Source organism: Aricia agestis, chromosome 19 (assembly GCF_905147365.1).
Source record: "Aricia agestis chromosome 19, ilAriAges1.1, whole genome shotgun sequence".
Taxonomy (NCBI): domain Eukaryota; kingdom Metazoa; phylum Arthropoda; class Insecta; order Lepidoptera; family Lycaenidae; genus Aricia; species Aricia agestis.
The window spans coordinates 4,756,534-4,778,073 of NC_056424.1; the positions used below are offsets into that span (position 1 = coordinate 4,756,534).

Below are 21,540 nucleotides of genomic sequence, written 5' to 3' on the forward strand. Positions count from 1 at the left end.
AGGGAGGAGTGCCGGCTGTGGCGCGATCCACAGCTTCACCATCTCCTAACATATTTGCGGACACTCCCGGAGAGGGAAGAGTGCCGGCTGTGGCGCGATCCACAGCTCCGTCTTGGGCGCCATGGGTCTTGAACGGCAACATGACGCCTCACCCCCGCTCCTCCAGGTTGTGTGTATTTGGCACGGGGTTTTAGCAATCGCCTTACGAGGGTGGACCCCTTCCCGTGCTACACGCAACCCTTCATCGAAGTATAGTTAACTTATGATTATTTATTTAGTACTTCGATGAAACTTTGCTCTAACTATTTTTAAGGCGCGAATAAAAAAAGAAATTCGTAATACTAGACCCGATTCGCAAAAAATTAAAATATTGTAGTGTAAAGACTATACCAAAGTATTTTTCAGTACGGAAAACAATTGCGGAAATCATATAGGAAAGAAGAAAAAAAAAAATAAAGACAAAATTTTGAAAAGAATTAAAATCTCGAACTATCACTCGAGTAATTGTAGAAATAATGTAGAGTACAACATTTGTGTCTCAATGAATTAATCTAATCAGCTAGATAGCAAGTTTACAAAGCCTCGTAATTAATTTAAATAAAATAAATTCGTTTTTAGAGTGTTAAAAAATGATCAATTAAAAAACATCTCAAAAACGAAGTAAAATGCGCACACTTCTACTCTTGCATTCGAAATATAAGACACCATCGACTCATTGTATCGATCTCATGTCCGATTATGGGGTTTTCTAAAACACTGTGTAGACGGACAGACAACGAAGTCTTAGTAGTTCCCTTTGGATTTTTACCCTTTGGGAACGGAACCTTAAAAAGTAAATTTTCCAGCTTTATTGCTAAGAGTATTATTATATGAAATTCTCATTGAGATCAAATGGACAATAGTCCAGAAGTCTGAGAAGCAATCACCTTTCAAATCATGCGTTTGCACACCTTGATTTAAGGCTTAAGCAGAGGCCAGGGTCACTTGTATAGGTCACTTGTATAGTAGATTTACTGTAAAATTAGCAGCGTTGAAAGAGTTTCTTTTGACTTCTATGTTTCTATGAAAAATTACCAAAGTCTTGAATTCGGACGCCATGTTTCATAGATGATAGAACTGACGTTTTGCGTCGCGTAGCGTCGCTGCCGCGTAGTTCCATTTTCTACATACCATTACAATTTTTTTACAAAGAATATTTGAGGGTAACCGGTCGCGTAAGGGTTTATTCAGACCGCAACGCGTAGATACATTTCTAAATTTGTACTGAATTGACAGATTGGCATGTCGCCTCGCGCAATCGAAATCTGTCAAATCCATACAAATTTATGCCGCGCCGCGCCTCTCCTCGTCGCGTTGTGGTCTGAATTGACCCTGACGCGTCGCTCCACTGCAGCGCAGTGTCGCTTTAGTGCGGTCGCGCCTTTATGCTTCTAAATCGCTATCTGTTGTGACGAGTGATACTTATTCCAGCGCTATTTATTGCGGCAGGAGCAGGGTCGGCAGATCATCCAACTTCTTTGTCTTTTTGCATTTTTTCGGTTCCATTTTCATCTGAAAATCAAACATTATGTAAATTCCCCTGAAAATGGGTTATACATATTAGGAACATACGCTCAGCCTCGGATTTATAAACAGGCCGTTATAGGTCACGGCCTAGGGGCGGCAGCGCCCATGGAGGCCCTACAGAATACGTGCATAGGGCGACGGAAATAAAGTGGCCTACTCTCATAAAAACTATAAATTCCGCACATACGCTACATAATATATTAAAACAGTAAGTGTGTGCATATGTCGGACTCAACGACGCGGTTGCGTGCGTGGTAGGCGTAGCTTACTGTGTGGTGGGCGTGGCTTATTATGTTGTGGGCGTAGCTTACTGCGCGGTGAGCGTGGCTTACCGTGCTGACTGATGTGGGCGTGGCTTATTGTGTTGTGGGCGTGGCTTACCTTGTGGTGCACCTCTCGCACGTGTCTGTAGAGCGAGCTGTACCAGCCGAACGCGGCGCCGCATCGCTCGCAGCGGTACGGCGTCTCCGTCGTGTGCATCGCCACTATGTGGTAGCGGAGTTTCGCTGCGTTCTGGAAAAATTACAAACGAAATAAAAAAATTAACCGTATGTAAATAGTAAAGTATGTAAATAGTAAAAGTAAGTAAATAGCTATCGCAATTTTCAGTTGCATGGTATCAGACGCACAGCGAAGTCTTTGTGATAGGGTCCCGTTATATTACATTTCTGGTACGGAGCCCTTATCTCGAAAAATATAATAATACTTCTAGCGCATTAAAAAGGCTAAAAGTATTTTTTTTATTTTCCCTTATAATATCTATTAATATATTATACCTATTATAATTATTGATAAACTTTCTCTAAATGGATTTTAAATAAATAAAATAAATAAAATAAAAATAACTTTATTAAACATGTGAAAGGGACAGAACACAGCCAGAGTTAAATAACAATAAAACAAGGAATTCAAGTAAATTGACATGACGCATACAACATTTAACTACCTACTTAAAATTAAACTCGGCTATGGCTGTGCAATGCACACACCGCATGTTTAAAGGGGTAATCCACTCAGGCATCGACCGCGGCAAGCCGTGGCGCCTGATCTTCCGTGGCCCCCTGTCAGTCTGTGATCCCACAAACGGCACTCTCTTATAACTTATAAGTATATCTTGTAAACATAACAACAAACACATACATGAAATATTTTTTAAATATTTATAATTTTGATTGATTAATTTTAATCTAACCTGATAGGACTTCCCGCAGACGTGGCACAGGTTGTCTTTCTTCTCTCTGTTTTTGTGTACGTTCTGCAGGTGCACGTACAACGATGTGTGGCATTTGAATGGCTGGAAACATACAAAATATTTTCGATAAGTTTTTCAAATTTAAAAAAACCTACATCTTAGATTCGAGTATAGAGAACATTTTTTCCGGTAACCTAAATCACAGGGCGACATGGGCGTAGCCACACTGGGGCAAGCTGGGGCGCTTGCCCCACCCTGGCTCTGACCTGTAAGGTGCCTAACTAAAAAAAATTTTTTTTTTTCAACTAACAATCATAATATCCTTACGGATATTTATTACGAAAGTTACACAAAAAAATAAGTCGACAAAATTTGCGATCAAAAAAGTCCGCACGATCGCAGCGGTCTTTTGAAAGCGAGGGGGGATGGGGATGGGGGGGGGGTGAACGTTGCCCAACCCTGAGCCCAAGGCTGGCTACGCCCATGCAGGGCGACACTCTCTACAGTGACGCGAGTATTACTTCTATGTTTTTATCCTGTAGGTATTGCGTATATTGCAGTACCATATGTGTTTGCGTGTGTGGCTATTAAGTGCTGCGCAGACGACAGACTATCCGTGACGCACTTTTTAGTCTGTGGAAATAGAACCTATGCAATTATATGCAGTAACGCACACGACACACTCCCTACAGTTCAGCGGACAGAATGATCGAAGATGTGCGTCGTGTGCTAAACGCACTGTCTGTGAAAAATCCGCGGACGACATTTTACGCGCCATGCAGATGGATCGATCACACAACAAGTGTGCCGTCTGCGATCTCCCTTAAAGTTATTACATGTATGTATAAATATGAACTCAGTTGGCTTAGAATGGCGCACGCGGCGGGTTGCGTTTCCCGATTAATAGTATCCCCTGATATATTAATTAATAAGTTGGTCTAATCTCGTTTATCGATCCCGCATGGGGGCACCAACAAATCTTATTCGCACTAACATTTCGTCGTTGCGCCTACCAAATTCTGTATGTGATTTTAGTAAAATTTTCAGGGGTAAACTATAAACTATTTTATTTAATAATGGTTGGAGTTTGGACTTATTAATAAATTAAAAATGCAGTATAGTGACAATTCTTATTATGTATGAATAAGACCTTCAATTTGCTGATAAATCCATCAATCATTCAATATAATAGTTTATTGTCTACCTCTGAAAATTTGACTAAAAACACATACAGGATTTGGCAGGCGCAACGACGTGTGGTCAGTTGACGTATAGAATAGTCAGAACAGTATATATTAAGTCTATGAGTCAGAATATGTCTCCAACCTTCTCGCAAAACTGGCACTTGAACTTGATGTTGTTAAGGTGTTCCCAGTCGATGTGGTCGCGCAGACGCGTCTTGTTCACAAACTTCTTGCCGCACTCGTTACACATGAAACTGTTATGAAAAAATATACTTTAAATAAATTAAAAAAGACACGCTTATTTATTTATAATCATATATAAAATAACAAATTATTGCATTGTCACTGGCTCTTAATACGGATGCAAAATTTCGAATTAGACTACTGGAGATAGGTAAAAATCGTGTTCAAAAGCTTATAAAAGCGTGTTAAAAACAATCACAATGACTATTGATACGGATGCAAAATTTCGATTTAATTAACACATAGCACACTATTTGCCTATTTAAGGCAAATATTTCAAGGCGCATGAATAGCATTTGTTTACATAATATACTTAATTAGACCGCAGTAAGCAGGGCAGCGGATTGACATATTTTTAACAAAACCAATAAGATATTAATTGGAACGAAGTTCCTTATCGCGCGTTGCGAAAGGGGGCTAGACAGAAAAAATTAAGTAGAAAAATTGTAACGACACAAAAGTGTCTGAACCGCACGGCTTACAAGCAAAAATTCTATACATAGTTGTAAGCCGTGCGGTAGCACGTGTTTCTCTCTCTGTCTCTCTCTCTCATATACATAAGAAATAATAAACTGGAACTTTCCATCGTTCCATCCGGGTTGCCCTTGACACCTCTCAATTTTTTTAAATATATGAATGTCTGTCGCCAGGCTTAATATTTGTTTTTACCCACCTAAAGTCATTCTCGGAGACGTGTCGGCGCGAGCCACGCAGGTGCTGGCGAAAGGTAGCCACTGATGCAAACTTCTTGTCACAGATATCACAGTACAGCTCCCCGCTATCCAGAGCCTGTGGCCAAAATAATAATAGTTTAAACTAAAGGACACCCTTTTTTAGGGTTCTGTACCTAAAGGGTAAAAATGGGACCCTATTACTAAAACTTCGTTGTCTTTTGGAGATTCCGTTGAGTACATACAGCCTAAGCTTATAAAAGCGTGTTAAGGGGGCGACTAACCCTAAAGTGTCGATTTTATAATTAATTTTTATACTTGAAAATACGCCCCGAAGGAATTGTTTTATTTTCTAAAATTAGATACTACATTATATTTCCGAGAATTCGATCTGAGCAAAAACACGATATCTTAAAATTTTCTCGATAGAAAAAAATCACAAAGATGCATCTAATTTTCACGATTTTTTCATTTATTGCCATAACTGTGCATTGAACTAAGTTAATATTTTAACACATTGTATAAAATTCTATCTTTGAGAAATCGACCTAGCGGATTTTTAAAATGTTGTATATTTATCGAGTTATTGAGAAAAAACTAATTTGGCGATGAATCCGCGTCGTTCTTTTTCACCTGGCATTATATGAAAGACGGGCATAAGTGTGTAGAGAGAAGGACGATGTTTGATTTTTGGGGTTAGTCACCCTCTTAATTAATAAATCTCTATCTATTCTGTAGGAAACGTGGCAAGTTACCCCAACTTCATCGTCCTAGGAAGCCAAGCGAGAGCAATTTCGTGAGTCGTGGCTCGTGAATTTTTGCAACACACGACTCAAAACGTGACTTGTGAAATTCTACAATTACGACACATAAACTGCTCGTTTGGCTTCCTCCTAATAGAACATTTTTATTGGAAATGCTATGTCAATACTTGAATATTCTGTAGTATCAATTCTTGAATAATTGTTTACCTTATTAGATATTTTGAAGGACAGATACATTATTGATTTATTATACCTAACTTAGTAAAATGCTTAATATATCACAATTTGTATATTTTCTTACAAAATACATAATATATTGATAATTATAATCATCAGAATATTATAATTATCAATTACCTTATGACTTCTCAAATGCCTCGCAAGATTGGACTTCCATTGGTACACTTTACCGCACCTGGGACATGGCCACCTGTTCTGACCCTTGTGCAGTACACTGAAAGTAAAAAAAAGATGATGCTGATTTAAAAATGCAACTTCCAGTACTTGCGTGAAATCATTACATTATTTATGTACTATCAGAGAAGTTTATTCGTAGGCAGATGGCGGGACTACGTAATTTGGGGGCATTATGTCAAACCCAACCAACAGATTACAATTAACATTGAACTAACACAATCCCACCAAATGACATAGGCCCATCAACTGCCTATGAATCTATTTCTTCGATGGTTCATTTTCGTCCAAACCCCTTTACATGGCCAGTTTATCTTGTACAGTATAAGTACTGTAATATGTAAGATCCAGGGGTTACCCTGGATCATGACAAAAATCTAGGCAAAAAAGAAACTAGGCAGTGCGCCAAAATAAGATGGCGCACGGCCTACCCTCTTTTTTTAATATCTTTATTTAAATAAAGGGCTTTTGAGCCCCATCGTACCCTACCCTCTTTGTACATACAATTAATTGAATCAGTTAAGATGCACTGACCTCTATAATACACTGGACAGACGATCGCTATCAATATTCCTATTTGAAAGTCGCCATATTGGCGCTGATTGCAATGTGAAAGCAGTAGTGAGTGTACTTGGAACTACTATTTTGCAAATGGCGGTTGTCATTTTCTTTATAAATTAGTTCACAGTACGCTCGCCGCGGCGCTTCAAATCGGCATAAGAAATAGCTGTCATTTTGTACGGCATAAGGGGAATATATATATATATATATATATATATATATATATATATATATATATATATATATATATATATATATATATATATATATATATATATATATATATATATATCATATTGGATCCGAGATCATTGAGTCAATGATATTGGATAATGTAATATATACATAATATGATTCATTTCTTCTTTGATCATAGATTTTTGACATTTGCTGAGAGATTGGATCCAATCATAAACCTATAATGCTAATATATTAAGTCTATGGATCCAATACGGTCATAGAAATAGGTGTTGCCAGTTATGTAATATAAAAAACAGTTTTTAATTTCTTGTTCGTTAATATGTTTCAAATAATGTGATGTAATTATTTTCTAATTATATACTTGGATAATCTTGCTGAAATAACAAAAAACAAGCCATATTAAAAATGACGATATCTTTTGACAAATCGAATTCTCTGAGATCTTGTAACCCTGACGTCAATACCTGTCAGCGTTAGCGCTCTCCATTGGCTATTGAAACCACATATGACGTAAAATAAAATAAAAATAAAAATTGTTTTATTTCTGAATAAATTTGAATCAAATATTTTCAGAATGTTGAACTACATGTTGCCTACCACCGGTTCGGGAACTAACCCGGCGAGAAGAACCGGCGTAATATAAAATAGGATCAATGAAATATGATAATGTAATATGCAGATATGATCAAATGATCATATATATTGGATCCTATAAATGATCATAGAAATGATCCAATATAAATGATAATGTAATACCCCCCTTATTATATGGAGGTCAGTGGTTAATATGTCACTCACTTCATGTGATATCTGTATGTTTTCCGAGAGCTGAACATCTTCCCACACTCCACACACTGAGGCTTGTCGGGTAGAACTTCTCTGGTTTTCGTTTTTGTCACGCCATTCTCTTTCACCTGCAAATATATATTTTTCTAATTTTTATTTTATGCAATGTTGTTTGGACTTTATATATCCATACCAGTATTATAATTGCCAAAGTGTGTCTGTCTGTCTGTCTGTTAAACCGCTGAAGTCTGAACCGATTTTGCTAAAATTTAGTATGGGGATACTTGACTTCAGCAAAATCGGCAGACACACTTTCGCATTTATAATATTAGTGCTGATGCTTTTGATAGTTGATTATCTGATTAACTGCTTATTAAAACTCCTGGCACACTTATCCAGACATGTAACATTGCACAATGCACATAAGGGTCATATCACACAATATATGATCTCGGAAAGGGATCAGCTTCGTCTTTCGCCTCGCCATCAATATTAGTATCAGCAGCTCATGTACGTCAACTCGGCTACGGCTCGTCGTCCCCACGCTTACGGCTCTCCGACCGCTGGCCTCAGATCAGTTTCAAGCAAGGGTGAACGGAGACGTAAGCGCGGGAACTGCAAGTTGACCACGCATCGCACCGCGGTTCGGAGCATGTAGTCTGTACCGAGGCGAGGCGATTACGTTAGGGTTCCACTCAGTGTGCGTTGCAGTAGGGAGATTCATACAAAATATTGAACGGCTCGAGGCGATATGGTGCCGATCCCTTTCCGAGTTGATTGTACTGTAATGTGACCCTAAGGCCCGTATAAATAGTCAGTACTTAAGATGCGACCCGGTCTCAAGACGCAGTTCGGCTCTGATTGGTCCAAATTTTGACAGCCAACCAATCACAGAGCCTGAACCGAGTCTTGAGACCGAGATGCATCTTGAGTACTGACTATTTATACGGGCCTAATAGGCATACCACCTAGAGAGTATAGGCCCGGCCTATACTCTATAGGTGGTATGACCAAGAGATACAGACAAGTATATTATAGCCTCCTCTCTTTAAGAAGTTGGTTAAATGATATTGTAAGACCGCAGATATAGATACCGCATGTGTAGTACTTCGCGTGCCATATCGCGTTCCCAAACAAAAAGTCTGTTCTTTAGTCTGCTATCGGATTCGGATGTCAATCGGAATTAAAAAATGCCTAAATGCCTAATTGTGCCGTATTGAGCTATAGAAATTCGAATAGAAACGTTGGCCTAGATAATGGACACGTTTAATTTAATCATCGGTACGTCACGGTAGCAAAAAAGTGGCACGCTCGTTTTCATACAAAAGGAGAGACATGCGGTATCTATCTTGATTTATATCTGTGTGTACGACAGTGTTCTGCAAACTTTTTGAGTTCCAGGTACAGCTAGAAAAATGAAATTTTTTGGAGGTACACCACAATTGGACGTAAATATGCAATAATATGTTAACCCACACGTCCGCCATTTTGAAATAAAATGCGTTAGAAAATTTGCACTGTATTTTAAAACGATTTGTTCAAGGAATCTTATATTAGCAAAAAATGTATAGAAAATCTAATAATATGTTTTTAATTGCGACTCCATATAATAACTTAAAAATACTACAAAAATAATGCAGAAAATGAATGAAATATTATCTTATTGCAAAATGTAAAATAATTGATATTACTTACCAGAATGTTTCATGTTATTAAATTTGTTATTGCTAAATAACACCTACATTTATAGTACAATTTTTAAAAGTCATTTAAGTGCCTTGAAACATTTAAAACTTATTTTAAAGGTTAACATAGTCTTATACATTTTCATGTTAAGTAACTTAAAATTGGATTATATTTTACAATTAACTTAATGGTTGTAGAGAAAAAGCTAAGCAAACATTTTGAAAAACAACTTTATTTTTGTAAACTTATATTATAACTTAGTACCTATAAATGAAAAAGCTTTGCAAAATTAAAACAAGTAATACTATTTAAACAATCACTGCAATCACTATACTATCTTAAAACTCCCCTAGTTATAAAAATGTTGAAATAAGTACTTATGCACCAAGAGCCTTTTTTTTTTTTGGGGAAATCCCCGGCAGTCTCGGGAGGGCTACCGGGGTATGTGGGACTCCCTGGGGGCGGAGGGCCGCGCCCGGGCATACCCACTAAAACCCCAACGGTGTTCCTGCCCTTCCGCTTAAGGCAGAGCCACGGGATACGCGGAACACACAACCGCGACTCTGCCAGATGCACCAAGAGCCTGCGACGGTCAGACTTTCCTCATTTTAGAAAAGCTGAAAGTCTACCTGTTTGTGACCTTTACAGAGGTAAGAACGACCAGCAACTTATACCTCCTGATGTAACCGCGACCGAAACTCCATGTTTGCTAGTGTGGAAAGTCTGGCCGTCGCAGGCTCTTGGTGCATCTGGCAGAGTCGCGGTTGTGTGTTCCACGTATCCCGTGGCTCTGCCTTAAGCGGAAGGGCAGGAACACCGTTGGGGTTTTAGTGGGTATGCCCGGGCGCGGCCCTCCGCCCCCAGGGAGTCCCACATACCCCGTACAACTTTAATTTTTTCAAATTTGTTTCGTAATTCGAAAACTGTGGTCAACTTGTCCGACAAAAATCATGCTGCGTATGGAGTGTCCACAACCCCGAAAATGTCGATATGACATCATGTCTCTTATTATTATAATTAATTATTGTATTTGTGAAGAAATTAAAAAGTGGCAACATCGTAGCGTAATCACTAATCCCTTTCAAATCAATCTAAGAAAAAAGGGATGACACTACAATGTTGCCACTTTTTAATTTCTTCACTTTTTTGAAAGTCTATAATTAAGACAGTTCAGTCTCCACTTCTTCATTATCTTCTTCTACCTCAAAATCAATAGTTGATCCAAATCCATCAACATCATCAACAAATGCGCCAGATCTGACAGTTCTAAGGAAATTATAATGGTTTAGCATCAGCTGGTATCAGTTTTAATATTTCTTTTAGGTCCTTAATTTTTGCAGATGATAGTTCCCATCCTTCAGGGTATAACAAAGGTAAGTTCATTTAAAAATCTATTTGTTTATTGCGCCCTTTTCCTCCTTTACTTATATCAACAGTTTCAGGTTCGCTATCAAGTTTTGATTTCATATTTAGCGTTGTAGCCTCAGCTTTCTTTAACTTAATTTCAAAAATGTTCATCCATGAAATTTTGTTTTTATTCTTGTCTATTTTTTTATTATAATAAAATATATGTGTTATTTGACTTTGAATGGGGGAAATGGAGTAAAAATCTTCTTTAGGCATTTCAATCACAATAAATTTGTTCTGTCTGTGACAATTTTTCATAACTTCAATTAAGTCGGCTATATCCGTGTTTGTTTCTTTAAAAGACATTATACATCTCCAAACTCGGAATCATTTGGTAAATGTGTGTCCTGGTTGTAAAAAACGCAAAATCACTTCTTATAGTGTGGGATGATTTTGAAGAATATGTAATAGAACAAGTACCATTTTGATGCTGCGATTTTGTCCACCACATGAGTCTGACCAAAGAATTAATCGTTTTATGCCAGGCTTTAAAATATCTTCCCGCTTGATCTTCAAGCCATATATAAAAATAAAACCTTGGCATGTACAGTGTATACCTAAATTGTATAAATTAAGTCGCCTTTTATAATAGACAACATTAGTCAGCAACTTTGGTAGGCTGTGCGTTTTTTCTAAATCGAATGTGTTTCTGTATATTGCTCTGTTTTGGCTAGTGCCAAATCTTTTTTCATTTGTTCTCTCAAAGCACGAGCATGATCCACATGCTCCAGATGTTGTTTTTCAAGAATATTTTTTTCAGCTCCTGTCACTCCTGTTAATTTGGTTTTACAAGTATCGCACCATAGTAGTTTTCAAGTATCCTTTTGTGGTTTTTTAAATTTGCGATTGAAATCTTGAACAAAGTACTGTCTAAATCTTGAAAAACTTACTGGATTGCTGCTCTTATCTTTATATTTGCCATATAAAATTGTAAGATTTAAATTGGGTGCCAGATAATTTGCATTTGTACTTTCTCTGTAATAATGTGATGAGTATCTAGGTAATTGTTCAATAAAATTTCTCATATCTTTTACCTGCTCAGGTTTAATCGAGTTCTGACCTCCTCTTATTCCTCTTTTATCAATGGGTTCATTGTTCCGGTTTTTCTTTAAAGCGATGTCGACTCTTGATTGACTCACTGCCAATGTGTTTAATAAAGTTTTTTTACATACATCAACATTCTGTATACAATATTTTCTTGTATACATTCTCTTAGACTTTGTAGAATAAGACCGTTTTTTGGCGTTTTCTTTGACATATCCTTGTAATAAAGCAAACCGAGCCTCGTATGATCCTGCGCTCCAAAATTTATCAAATTCAGCTTTACGTTGATTTGCGCTTAGCTTTTCGGTACATTTTTTAGAACAGTGGCAGTCAAAGCTGTTTCCAGTAAAAGTTTTACTTTTCACTTTTTTTCCTTTAACATTGATATAATCTTCATTAGTATTGCAACGTTTCTTTTTTATTTCTCTATTTTGATCTTCAAATTTCCTTTTTCTTCCTCGCTTTGGTTTTTTGTTGACTTGTTCCGTTGGTATTGAATTAATATCTTCTAGGTCTTGGTTAATGCTACTATGATTGTTGATGGATTCATCACAAGAAGAAGTAGAATCTGTTTGTGTCTCTATATTCTGTGTAGGAACTTGTTTTGTTTCATTTGTAATTACGTTTATTGGTATTTCTTCTAAATCTACATTATTGTTTAATTGTTGTACAGCGTCAACAACAGCTGAGGGAGTTGTTTTATATTTTTTTGGAGGATTAGCTTCAACTATCTGCGACGTGTAGTGTGAAATTTCTTGAAAATCAATTCCACTCATATTATATATTGTTTCCAAAGAACAGTCCAGTATAAAATTGTCAGGTATTCCTTCTACATTAACATCTTGACTTATTGAATTCATTGCCATTTTTAGCTCTTCCTCATTGTTAGTCACCGGTATCGATGAAACAACATCGTCATAATTCTGTAAGAGGCAAGACGTATTCACAAGCGCCTTAGCTCGCTTACGTTGCGCTGCCGACATCTGCAAAATAATAACATTACATAATATTATGTTTTACCATCCATACTAATATTATAAATGTGAAAGTGTGTCTGTCTGTCTGTCTATCTGTCTGTCTGTCTATCTGTCTGTCTGTCCATCTGTCTGTCAATACCTCTTCACGCCCAAACCGCTGAGCCGATTCAGCTGAGATACTTTGAGTCCCGGGAAAGGACATAATTTTATATACACACATATAATATACGCCGTACATTTTTTCGGGATATAAAACATTTTATCCCGAAAAAATGTACGGTTCCAGCGCGAAAAACGAATTTTGGCGCAACGGAGTTGCAAGCGTCATCTAATTATAGATAAATTTACTTTGGTACAGTGTACTTTTGCAAAAATATACAGTTTTAATGTATACAGTTTTAATATATATTAAAATACATTAATATATATATATATATATATATATATATATATATATATATATATATATATATATATATATATATATATATATATATATGCGAGGTTTTTACATTTTTGCAATAATTACAATATATTATTGCAAAATGTAAAAATCCCGCGTTCCATTCCACGTGATATTTACACAAAAAAGACCAAAGTTTGGAAACATTTCAGTATAATTTCGTTTTCGTTGTAGAATTTATGGCGTTTTAATGAAGTAAAAGGATTTTCCTCAAATCAACACCAAATATTCATATTTTATAGACAAAATATACAATAATTATGAATGTTATAAACTTATAACCTACAAACCAAATAACCGAAAATTATCAAATATCAGACATCAAACACAAACAAATATCAAACACTTATTAGAAGCTCATTACATTTCAATAATTTATTTGCATAAAAACAATAACACTTACCTCGATAATTTCTTTGTAAATTTTTGTTTTTAACACCGGCACAAAATAACATTAAAAATATAATGACCACTACACCACATTTTGCAAGAACATGTTAAGCCACTTGAGTCATTTAAGTAAATCTTAGATGGTGCTCAAACAATTTCAAATATAAGTTAAGGAACTTAACATGTTATTGCTGATTTGTTTTAAGTCTATAGCCATTGGGCCTTTAAACATTGAGTTTATCAAAGAATGAGGCGTCATGACGCTAAAAATGTTTTTGTAAAACATTCTTACGGGGATCATCAATGCTGCTGTATAAATAAATCATTTTTTTAAATTTTGTGGTTTGACACACTATTGCAAAATTGCGTTTAATTAATCAGCGTACAGTGGGGGTGCCCAACTTCCCATCCCTTCGTCGATCATCCTGAGATGTTCCCTTTTTGGGTTCTTATAAACTAGGAATATGTAGATGTATAATGACATTTTTTGAGGCACATCAACTACTGGCCACAGTACACTAGTGTCCTGTGGCACACATTTTGTAGAACATTGTTGTAAGCTATTAAGCAAAATTACCTTCTGATTTTAAGCAACATATTATATACTTACTACTTTGAGTTCTTCTGTGTTCTGTTCAACTTGTGGTTCAAATTCCACCTCAACAAGGTTGCCGCCTATCTCAGATAAGGGTTTTTCTTCATCATTATCTTCCATAAAATCATTAACAATGAGATCTTCATCATCACTTTTATCTGAAGCTGGTTTGATAGGTTCCTTTTTCACTTTTTCTTTCTTTACCTTGTGTCGCATTTTCTAAAAGTGATAATATGATATATTAGTTTTTTCATATTGGCCTTTATTCTATTTAAAATTGAGTTAATAAAATATTATCTACAGTTGCTTGGAATCTTTATATATTTATATATCTATATATATAAACATATATGTTTAACAACTTACCTTTTTCAATTCCACACTCTTTTTAGACACTTTTTTCTTTTTTTTTAATTTCAGTTCATCTGCAAAGGTTTCTGGTTCGAAATGTGTGCCTTCTTCTCCATTTTTATCAGTTATATGAATATTTACAACACTGTACATTTTTAAACATGGAGTTTTTACTAAGGAATGTAAAGGGGTGAGTCCCTGTAAATAATTTAAATGATAGTTAAAAAAAATACTAAAAAAAAACCATTATATGAACCACTCATTAAGCTGCTTTGCTTGACTAAAAAACTTTGTCAAGAAATGTTACATAATAATAATTGTTGCGCTTGCCAAAACCTCTGTGTATTTGGTCAAGTTTTCAAGGGTAAATTTTATTGATAAGTCCATCAATCATAAACCCGTTGATCGTGGAAAACGTGACACAATAGAATTTCTATTGTGTCTCGGTCACCGATTAAATAAAACAGTTTATTGTCTCCCCTGAAAACTTGACAAAATATCATATGGGGTTTTGGCAAGTGCACCATCAACCTTACACAATACTTTGTGCCTACCACTGACTAAAATGATGAATAAAAAGACTTTAGGAGGCATATAATATATAATAAATAATAATGTTTAGGCTGGATTTATATGCAAACACGCAGTTTAGAGGCTACATCGCAAGACCACTATTACATTTGCTTGTGAGCTTACGGCGTAGAGGACAAAATGCGTGTTTGCGCCACTAAAACATAGATCCAGCCTTGCTTTGTTTAAATAGCACATCAATGAATCTTCTTAACATTTCTTTAGGAAGGTGTCATATTCATATATAAAGGTTTGCACCTCTAATTATGATTGTTAATTAATATTATAATTATTTTATGGTCCTAAATGATCAAGAAAAAATATACCTGTTGAACATGATTCCAGAGCTCAGCATAACAGCTCTGAGTTTGGGTTTTGAATTGTTGAAATCGATTCAGTATTGCTTGACATTCCCAGCAGATTTGCAGATAGGACTCTAGCATTTTTGTTACCTAGAAGAGAACAATTAAAAATAAATATTCCCAATACGCAAATGTATTTTATGTAGGTATATCTGGAGACCATGTGTGAACCAAACCTACCACCAAATGAACTAGGTGCCCACAGTAGTGTAGATATACCTATAGTATTGTGGGTACCTAGTTCATTTTTGCGGTATGCATCTTTTGTACCGTATACTTACATACTGTATATTTGGTGCTGCTAAATATGACCAAATATTGCGATTGTTTGCGACTTTTTTTTCAAACTTTGTCCAGCAGCAAGAGGGTTTAAAGCAAAATTGTAAATAAATCAATTACTTACAGGTTCATTCAGAATTTGTAAATATATTTGTTGTAATTCTGTTCCACCGATGTAAATTAAATTTCGACCCGCACTCAGACATGTTATACACAAATCATCCATTCCAAACAACGAAAATTAAGTAAGTACCACGTAAGTACTAGAATGGACTGAATAATACTTGACTTTTAGAACTTGTACTTCAATAAAACTTTTGGATAAAAAGCCAAAACAGCCGCAGCGTTAAAATTTTATGGACATTCTCTTTCACAGATTACTATTTACTAGTTCTCTTTGGACATTCTCCAGACCACAGATTACTAGTAGGTATGTATTGCTCCAGACTCCAAATGTCTTTGCCAAATGTGCTTCAAATCGTAGATAGCTGTCAAATAGCTGTAGGTACAGCCAGTGTTGCCAGTTGCCACACCAAATTTTAGAAAATCAGTAGACGTCATCATGCCAAAAATTGGTAGAATTAGGTAGATGTTAGAAGTTAGAACCAACCAATTGGTAGATCTACCACCCTCATATCCAGTATTTTTTTTAGCAATTTCAGTTCAATATTGCTTTCAATTTCATTCTTTTTGAGACATTATCAGGTATTGAATGCACGTACAGTGTACAGTTGTACACGTATTAAGTACATAATATTATTTATTACAAATTATTATTACTTATTGAATATTTATTGCTTAGTGGTTTTTAACGAAATCGCTTTCAATGCGATTGAACCGTGTAACCGCCTTTTCGTTCCAAAATGTTAAACGTTCCGGTTCGCGAAAAAAACAAAATATGTATTGTTGTCGCCACTCTTGTTACGTTTCGGAACGTTCATAGACTAATCTGCGTTCCAAAAGTGAGCGAACGGCTCAGAACAGCTGCAGCTCGTGTAGTAGCAGTCCGTTTTTGTTTTTAAATACGTCAAATGTCAATTTGACAGATTTGTCAAATTTTTGACAGATCAGTTTTTTTAATATTTTTAATTTGAAGCACTCTGCAGTCTGCAATCTGCACAAATATTGAACGTATATTACAAATAATAATTTGTATTCTGTGTATTGATTATTGACAAGAAATTACCATCTCAGAAGTCAGAACAGGACTTACTTATAAAATCTGTGGAACCGATGATAGAAGAAACAAGTTCGATTCACATAGGAGCCATAATTTAAAAAGAAGAAGAAGTAGAACAAAGGCCAAAGCTTTAAGCCGGCGCCAGACATGGGCTTCAAAGTTTGTGCAAATTTGTACTAATAGGAAAATGCCAGCAATTAATTTGCACAAATAGGCAATTGTCAGTGCCACACTTGGCGAATTTGCGTATTTGATCACATCTTTGGCGCCCGCCTAACCGACATCCAAAAAGGGGGAAGTTGTATGTTCATCTGTATATATTTATATATATTCTTGAATACAATATAATAGCACACCACAGATATTCGCTACTAAAAATATACATAGCACTTGACTTGTAACTTGTTAGGCGTTAACGGCGAACGTGCGCGCGCAATTCACTATTATAGTGAAACAAGCACTCGTGTATTTAAGTTTTCATAATGATATGTGATAACTAGGACTGATAACATTGTTTCCAATCAATTGTATAATATTTAATTCTAGGAACTATCCCATTTACATAAGCAGTAAGTTAAACAATGTTGTTAGTAGATTTATTAAACAACTTTGGCATTTGGCAATGGATTAGATTAGGACATTAAACAGCGTTGTATTCGTTCTGTAATTATATTTATAAGTTATGACTTATATTTAAAAATTTAAAATAACTAGATATCTGGATACCATTCTACGTCTCAGCAGTTGTAGTTGACTCGCTGACTCCTTTGTCTTTTTGTTTTTCCTTCTTCTTCTTAGATTTCTTACTCTTTTTCCGTTTGGGATCTTTTGGTTTTTGCTTATTCATATCATTGTATTTTAACAACTTTTTATACATTTTCAACAATTGCTTTGCATCTTTTTCCATTTCTTTAGACACTTCCTTTACTTCTTCTTCTTGGCTCTTTTCTGAAACAGGATCTACATATTTTGTTGATCCCTCTAAATTATTGTACTCATCTATAGTACCTTCTACATTCTTCCTTTCTTCTTCTGAAGCAACAGCAACTGGTTCGGGTACCTTTTTAGATTCTTCTAGTTTTTTCTTTAACTCCTTATTCTTTTTTCGTAAAGCATTTAATATTTTGGATGTTTTAAGAACGCGTTTGACTTTCTTACTGTCTAAATATCTATCTTTCCATGAAATATTTTCGGCATCTTCTTTTTCTGATTGTAAGCTTTCATTATCTTCAACTTCTACACCAATTTCTTCTCGAATGGTGTCATCAACCTTAGCTGAAAGTGCTTCAATCTCAATGGTCGTCGGTTCTTTAGATAGCACAGATACACCCGCAACCTCATAACAAGAAGAATCATCTGAAAGTTCGAATATTTCGTCTTCATCTTCGTCATTTAAAGTAAATATTTCTAAATTGTTATCATATTTTTCATTACTCTTTGTCTCTTTATCTTTTTCATTACTTTTTTTAGACTTCTTTTTAATTTTTTTATCTTTTTTCTTTTTAGATATTTCCTCATCTGAAAGACAAACTATTTCGGTGGTTACTTCCGGATCAGATTTTTCTGAGATTTCTCCATCTGATAAATTTTTGTCAATATTTTCTGTTTCACTTTTACTTCCATGATGCTCCAATGATTTTTCTGTGGCATCATCTTTATTTTTGTTATCATCTTTTGAAACTAGCTCATCTTTTTCGGCTTCTTTGCAGTCATTTTTCTGATTATCAGAAACCTGTGATTCATCTGCAACAATTTCTTTCAAGTCAGAATTTTCATTTTCTTTTAAATCAGAAGATAAAACATCTACAAGCATAACTGCATCATTGGTGTTTGATTCCTCATTTGTTTCAATAATAGATTCAACTTCAATATTTAAATTGTCCTTTAAATTTGTTGAAACAACGTCAACTTCCTTTACGATATTATCAGTGTTTGCATTTTCTTTAGTTTTGCTAATAGTTTCCTCTTCATGAGTTTTAACAGTAATTTCATTGGTATTATGTGTTGTTTCTATTTCTTTATTTTTCTTTTCAGTCCCTCGGTTTACAGGATCTTCCGATTCTGACGAATTATTTGAAGTATCGTCACTGCTTTCAGAACTGTTTTCAGAATCCTTTGAAGAACTGGAAACACTATCATAGTTTTTTCTGTCAAGATCTTCTAAAAGATCCATTTTCTCAGTATCCGATAGTTGGAGGGTAATTTCATCATGATCACTACCATCTTTCTTATTAACTTTTTTTCTGTTTTTATCTTTTTTCTTTGTTTTGGATTTTTTTGATTCTTTTACTTTAGCTGCCACAATTGTTTGTTTCAGTACTTGTACATTGACTGTGTTCTCTTCTTTATTGTTTTCTACATTGTTAGTAGTTGCTGTTGGTTTAGTTGTTTCACATACCACAACTTTGTTCCTGTTGAGTTTTATTTTTTTAGTTTGCTTAGTTTGTGGAACAGTTATAACTAAATCATTAATGCGCTTTGTAACAGTGGTTGGATTTTCTTGTTCCTTTGTCTGTTCTTGATCTGAAGATTTATGAGCCAGTTTAGCTGAAACAATACATGATTATTTAGTACAGGATCTATTTTATTCATACTTTTCAAACTGAAGATTTACGAGCCAGTTTAGCTGAAACAATACATGATTATTTAGTACAGGATCTATTTTATTCATACTTTTCAAACAATAAAACAACTTTTCCTTTTTTTTAAGAAAAAATGTTAAAACTTTTTTAATTTAATATGTACCTAAATAGTACCAATAATTACCATTTAATTGTTCAACATTAGGCTTTTCATCTTCACTACTGATCTCCACAACCTCAGCTAGCTCTTCTTTTATTTCTACTTCATCATCGTACTTATCCATTTCTGCGTTTTCAGTACTTTCTGGAGCTTCTGCGGAAATAATTATAGTATATTATCTAGAATTTTGTGAAATATAATATTATATTATACTTTATTTAATATGATAGAAAATAACAATTAAAATACAACCTTACAAATAACAAATATCCTTTACTCAAGGATGAAGGATTGAAACAAAAATCTATATATATATAAAACTCAAAGGTGACTGACTGACTGATTGATATAGTGATCTATCAACGCACAGCCCAAACCACTAGACGGATCGGGCTGAAATTTGGCATGCAGGTAGATGTTATGATATAGGCATCCGCTAAGAAAGGATTTTGATCAATTCTAACTCCAAGGGGTTAAAATAGGGGATGAAAGTTTGTATATAATAATCCTTCTTAACGCAAGCGAAGCTGCAGGCAAAAGCTCGTAATAAATATACATAAAGCTGATATTTTCTACAATTTTATTTATACATAAATAAAATAATTATGGGTGATTGAGAATGCCACAGGAAGGAAAAATTGCATATTTTCTGCCTGTAGTCTACTCCATTTCTGCAAATTTTTTTTTGTGTATGAAGCATGCTAACAAACAAAGAAATCTTTATCATTATAATGTTACTGCATACATAGACATACTATTGTTAATCTGATCCTTCTGTAGTTGAGCTCGGATGGCCCTGGCTCGTGCCTGAAGTTCAAGGAGTTCAAGAACAGTCAGCCCGGCTCGTGAGGCACGATTCTTCTCCTCATCTCCACTGCTTTCATCATTCTTCTCCGACCCTCGTCTCTTTTCTTTATTCTTGCTATTTTTAGCCTTTCGTTTTTTGTGTTTGTGCTAAAATATTAACATGTTGTTAATTAATTATACTACAGTCAAATATGTGATCAGCAGTACATAGTTAAACTTACAAAAAACTTTAAAAGTATTATTAATTAAAAAATCCCACATGCAAAAGCACTAAACTAGTAAAACATTTCAAAATACCTTTTTATTTCTAGAACTGCTCTGACTTAAGACCTCATCATCTGAAGATATGCTATCCAAAGATATGGTCTCCATCTGTTCTGGTGATGAACTTGATGATTCTGTGTCTGATGGTGGTTCAGCCCCATCCAATATTGCACACAATCTCTTTGAACTTATGCCAAGTAACTGAAAAATGTTTAGGTGGAAGTGAAGTTACAGTAAGTTTGTATGCAAAAAAATAATATATATGGGTAACATATACACAAGACAGAGTCCTCTCTTTCTCTCAGTTCTGATGTAAACAATTTCTAATGGGAAATCTTATATATAAAAATGGATTTCCAATTGTGTTAGTGACGCTAAAACTCGAAAACGGCTGAACGGATTGGGCTGATTTTAGTCTTAAAATATTCGTAGAAGTCCAGGGAAGGTTTTTAAGTGACACGAAGTTCACCGGGACATCTAGTATTAAATAAAAACCTACTTCTTCGGTGCAAAGTTCTTGCAAGTCGTCTAAAGATATATTTTTTACGCATTGTGGTATCATTGCTTTTAATTCTTTGGTCTTAATTACAGAGAAAACTTGATGCATCAGTTCCACTCTGTCGTGAATGTAGTAAGCCAGGTCATGTTCCTCACTATCTTTAAACCGAAAGGTAGACGTTTCTGGCATTTCTGGCTTTGGTTTATGTTTTTTCATACGCTTCATTTTTATATAGCTGTAATTTCAATGTAATTTATTTATTTGCCGTATTATTTTGGCTAATAATCACGTAAAAACTTTTGAAATTATGACATTGACAAAAATCTCAAAAATGTATTGACA

At 35.1% G+C, this 21,540-nt stretch overlaps 2 protein-coding genes across 3 annotated transcripts; both read right to left on the reverse strand.

Moving 5' to 3' along the window:
• Positions 1-1,334: 1,334 nt before the first annotated feature.
• Positions 1,335-16,065, reverse strand: LOC121736879 (zinc finger protein 354C-like). 2 transcript variants are annotated; one of them, XM_042128360.1, is made up of 11 exons: positions 15,831-16,065; positions 15,392-15,517; positions 14,511-14,693; positions 14,160-14,363; positions 7,595-7,710; positions 5,978-6,074; positions 4,859-4,974; positions 4,085-4,196; positions 2,759-2,860; positions 1,948-2,079; positions 1,335-1,551 (listed from the first exon to the last, which is right to left on the reverse strand). In XM_042128360.1, the coding sequence occupies exons 1-11, from the start codon at positions 15,930-15,932 to the stop codon at positions 1,477-1,479; spliced, it is 1,365 nt and encodes a 454-aa protein (XP_041984294.1). In that variant the 5' UTR covers positions 15,933-16,065; the 3' UTR covers positions 1,335-1,476. The 2 variants fall into 2 exon arrangements, with proteins under 2 accessions (XP_041984294.1, XP_041984293.1); XM_042128359.1 differs by lacking the exons at positions 1,335-1,551; positions 1,948-2,079; positions 2,759-2,860; ... (2 more) ...; positions 5,978-6,074; positions 7,595-7,710 and adding an exon at positions 10,856-12,702.
• Positions 16,066-17,484: 1,419 nt separating this feature from the next.
• Positions 17,485-21,499, reverse strand: LOC121736878 (uncharacterized protein PF11_0213). The gene is made up of 5 exons (XM_042128358.1): positions 21,199-21,499; positions 20,733-20,900; positions 20,384-20,582; positions 19,653-19,781; positions 17,485-19,433 (listed from the first exon to the last, which is right to left on the reverse strand). Exons 1-5 carry the CDS (start codon positions 21,421-21,423, stop codon positions 17,617-17,619), a joined length of 2,538 nt encoding a protein of 845 aa, XP_041984292.1. The 5' UTR covers positions 21,424-21,499; the 3' UTR covers positions 17,485-17,616.
• Between the last annotated feature and the right edge of the window lie 41 nt (positions 21,500-21,540).

Coding starts and splice junctions, on each gene's coding strand:
- LOC121736879 (XM_042128359.1), bottom strand. CDS start 15,932: ATGGATGATTTGTGTATAACATGTCTGAGTGCGGGTCGAAATTTAATT. Junction 15,518..15,830: donor TACAAATTCTGAATGAACCT/GTAAGTAATTGA, acceptor GTTCTCTTCTAG/GTAACAAAAATGCTAGAGTC. Junction 12,703..14,159: donor ACACAGAAGAACTCAAAGTA/GTAAGTATATAA, acceptor ATTATTTTGCAG/ATGTCGGCAGCGCAACGTAA.
- LOC121736878 (XM_042128358.1), bottom strand. CDS start 21,423: ATGAAGCGTATGAAAAAACATAAACCAAAGCCAGAAATGCCAGAAACG. Junction 20,901..21,198: donor AAGAACTTTGCACCGAAGAA/GTAGGTTTTTAT, acceptor AACATTTTTCAG/TTACTTGGCATAAGTTCAAA. Junction 19,782..20,383: donor GAAGGATCAGATTAACAATA/GTATGTCTATGT, acceptor TTATTTCCGCAG/AAGCTCCAGAAAGTACTGAA.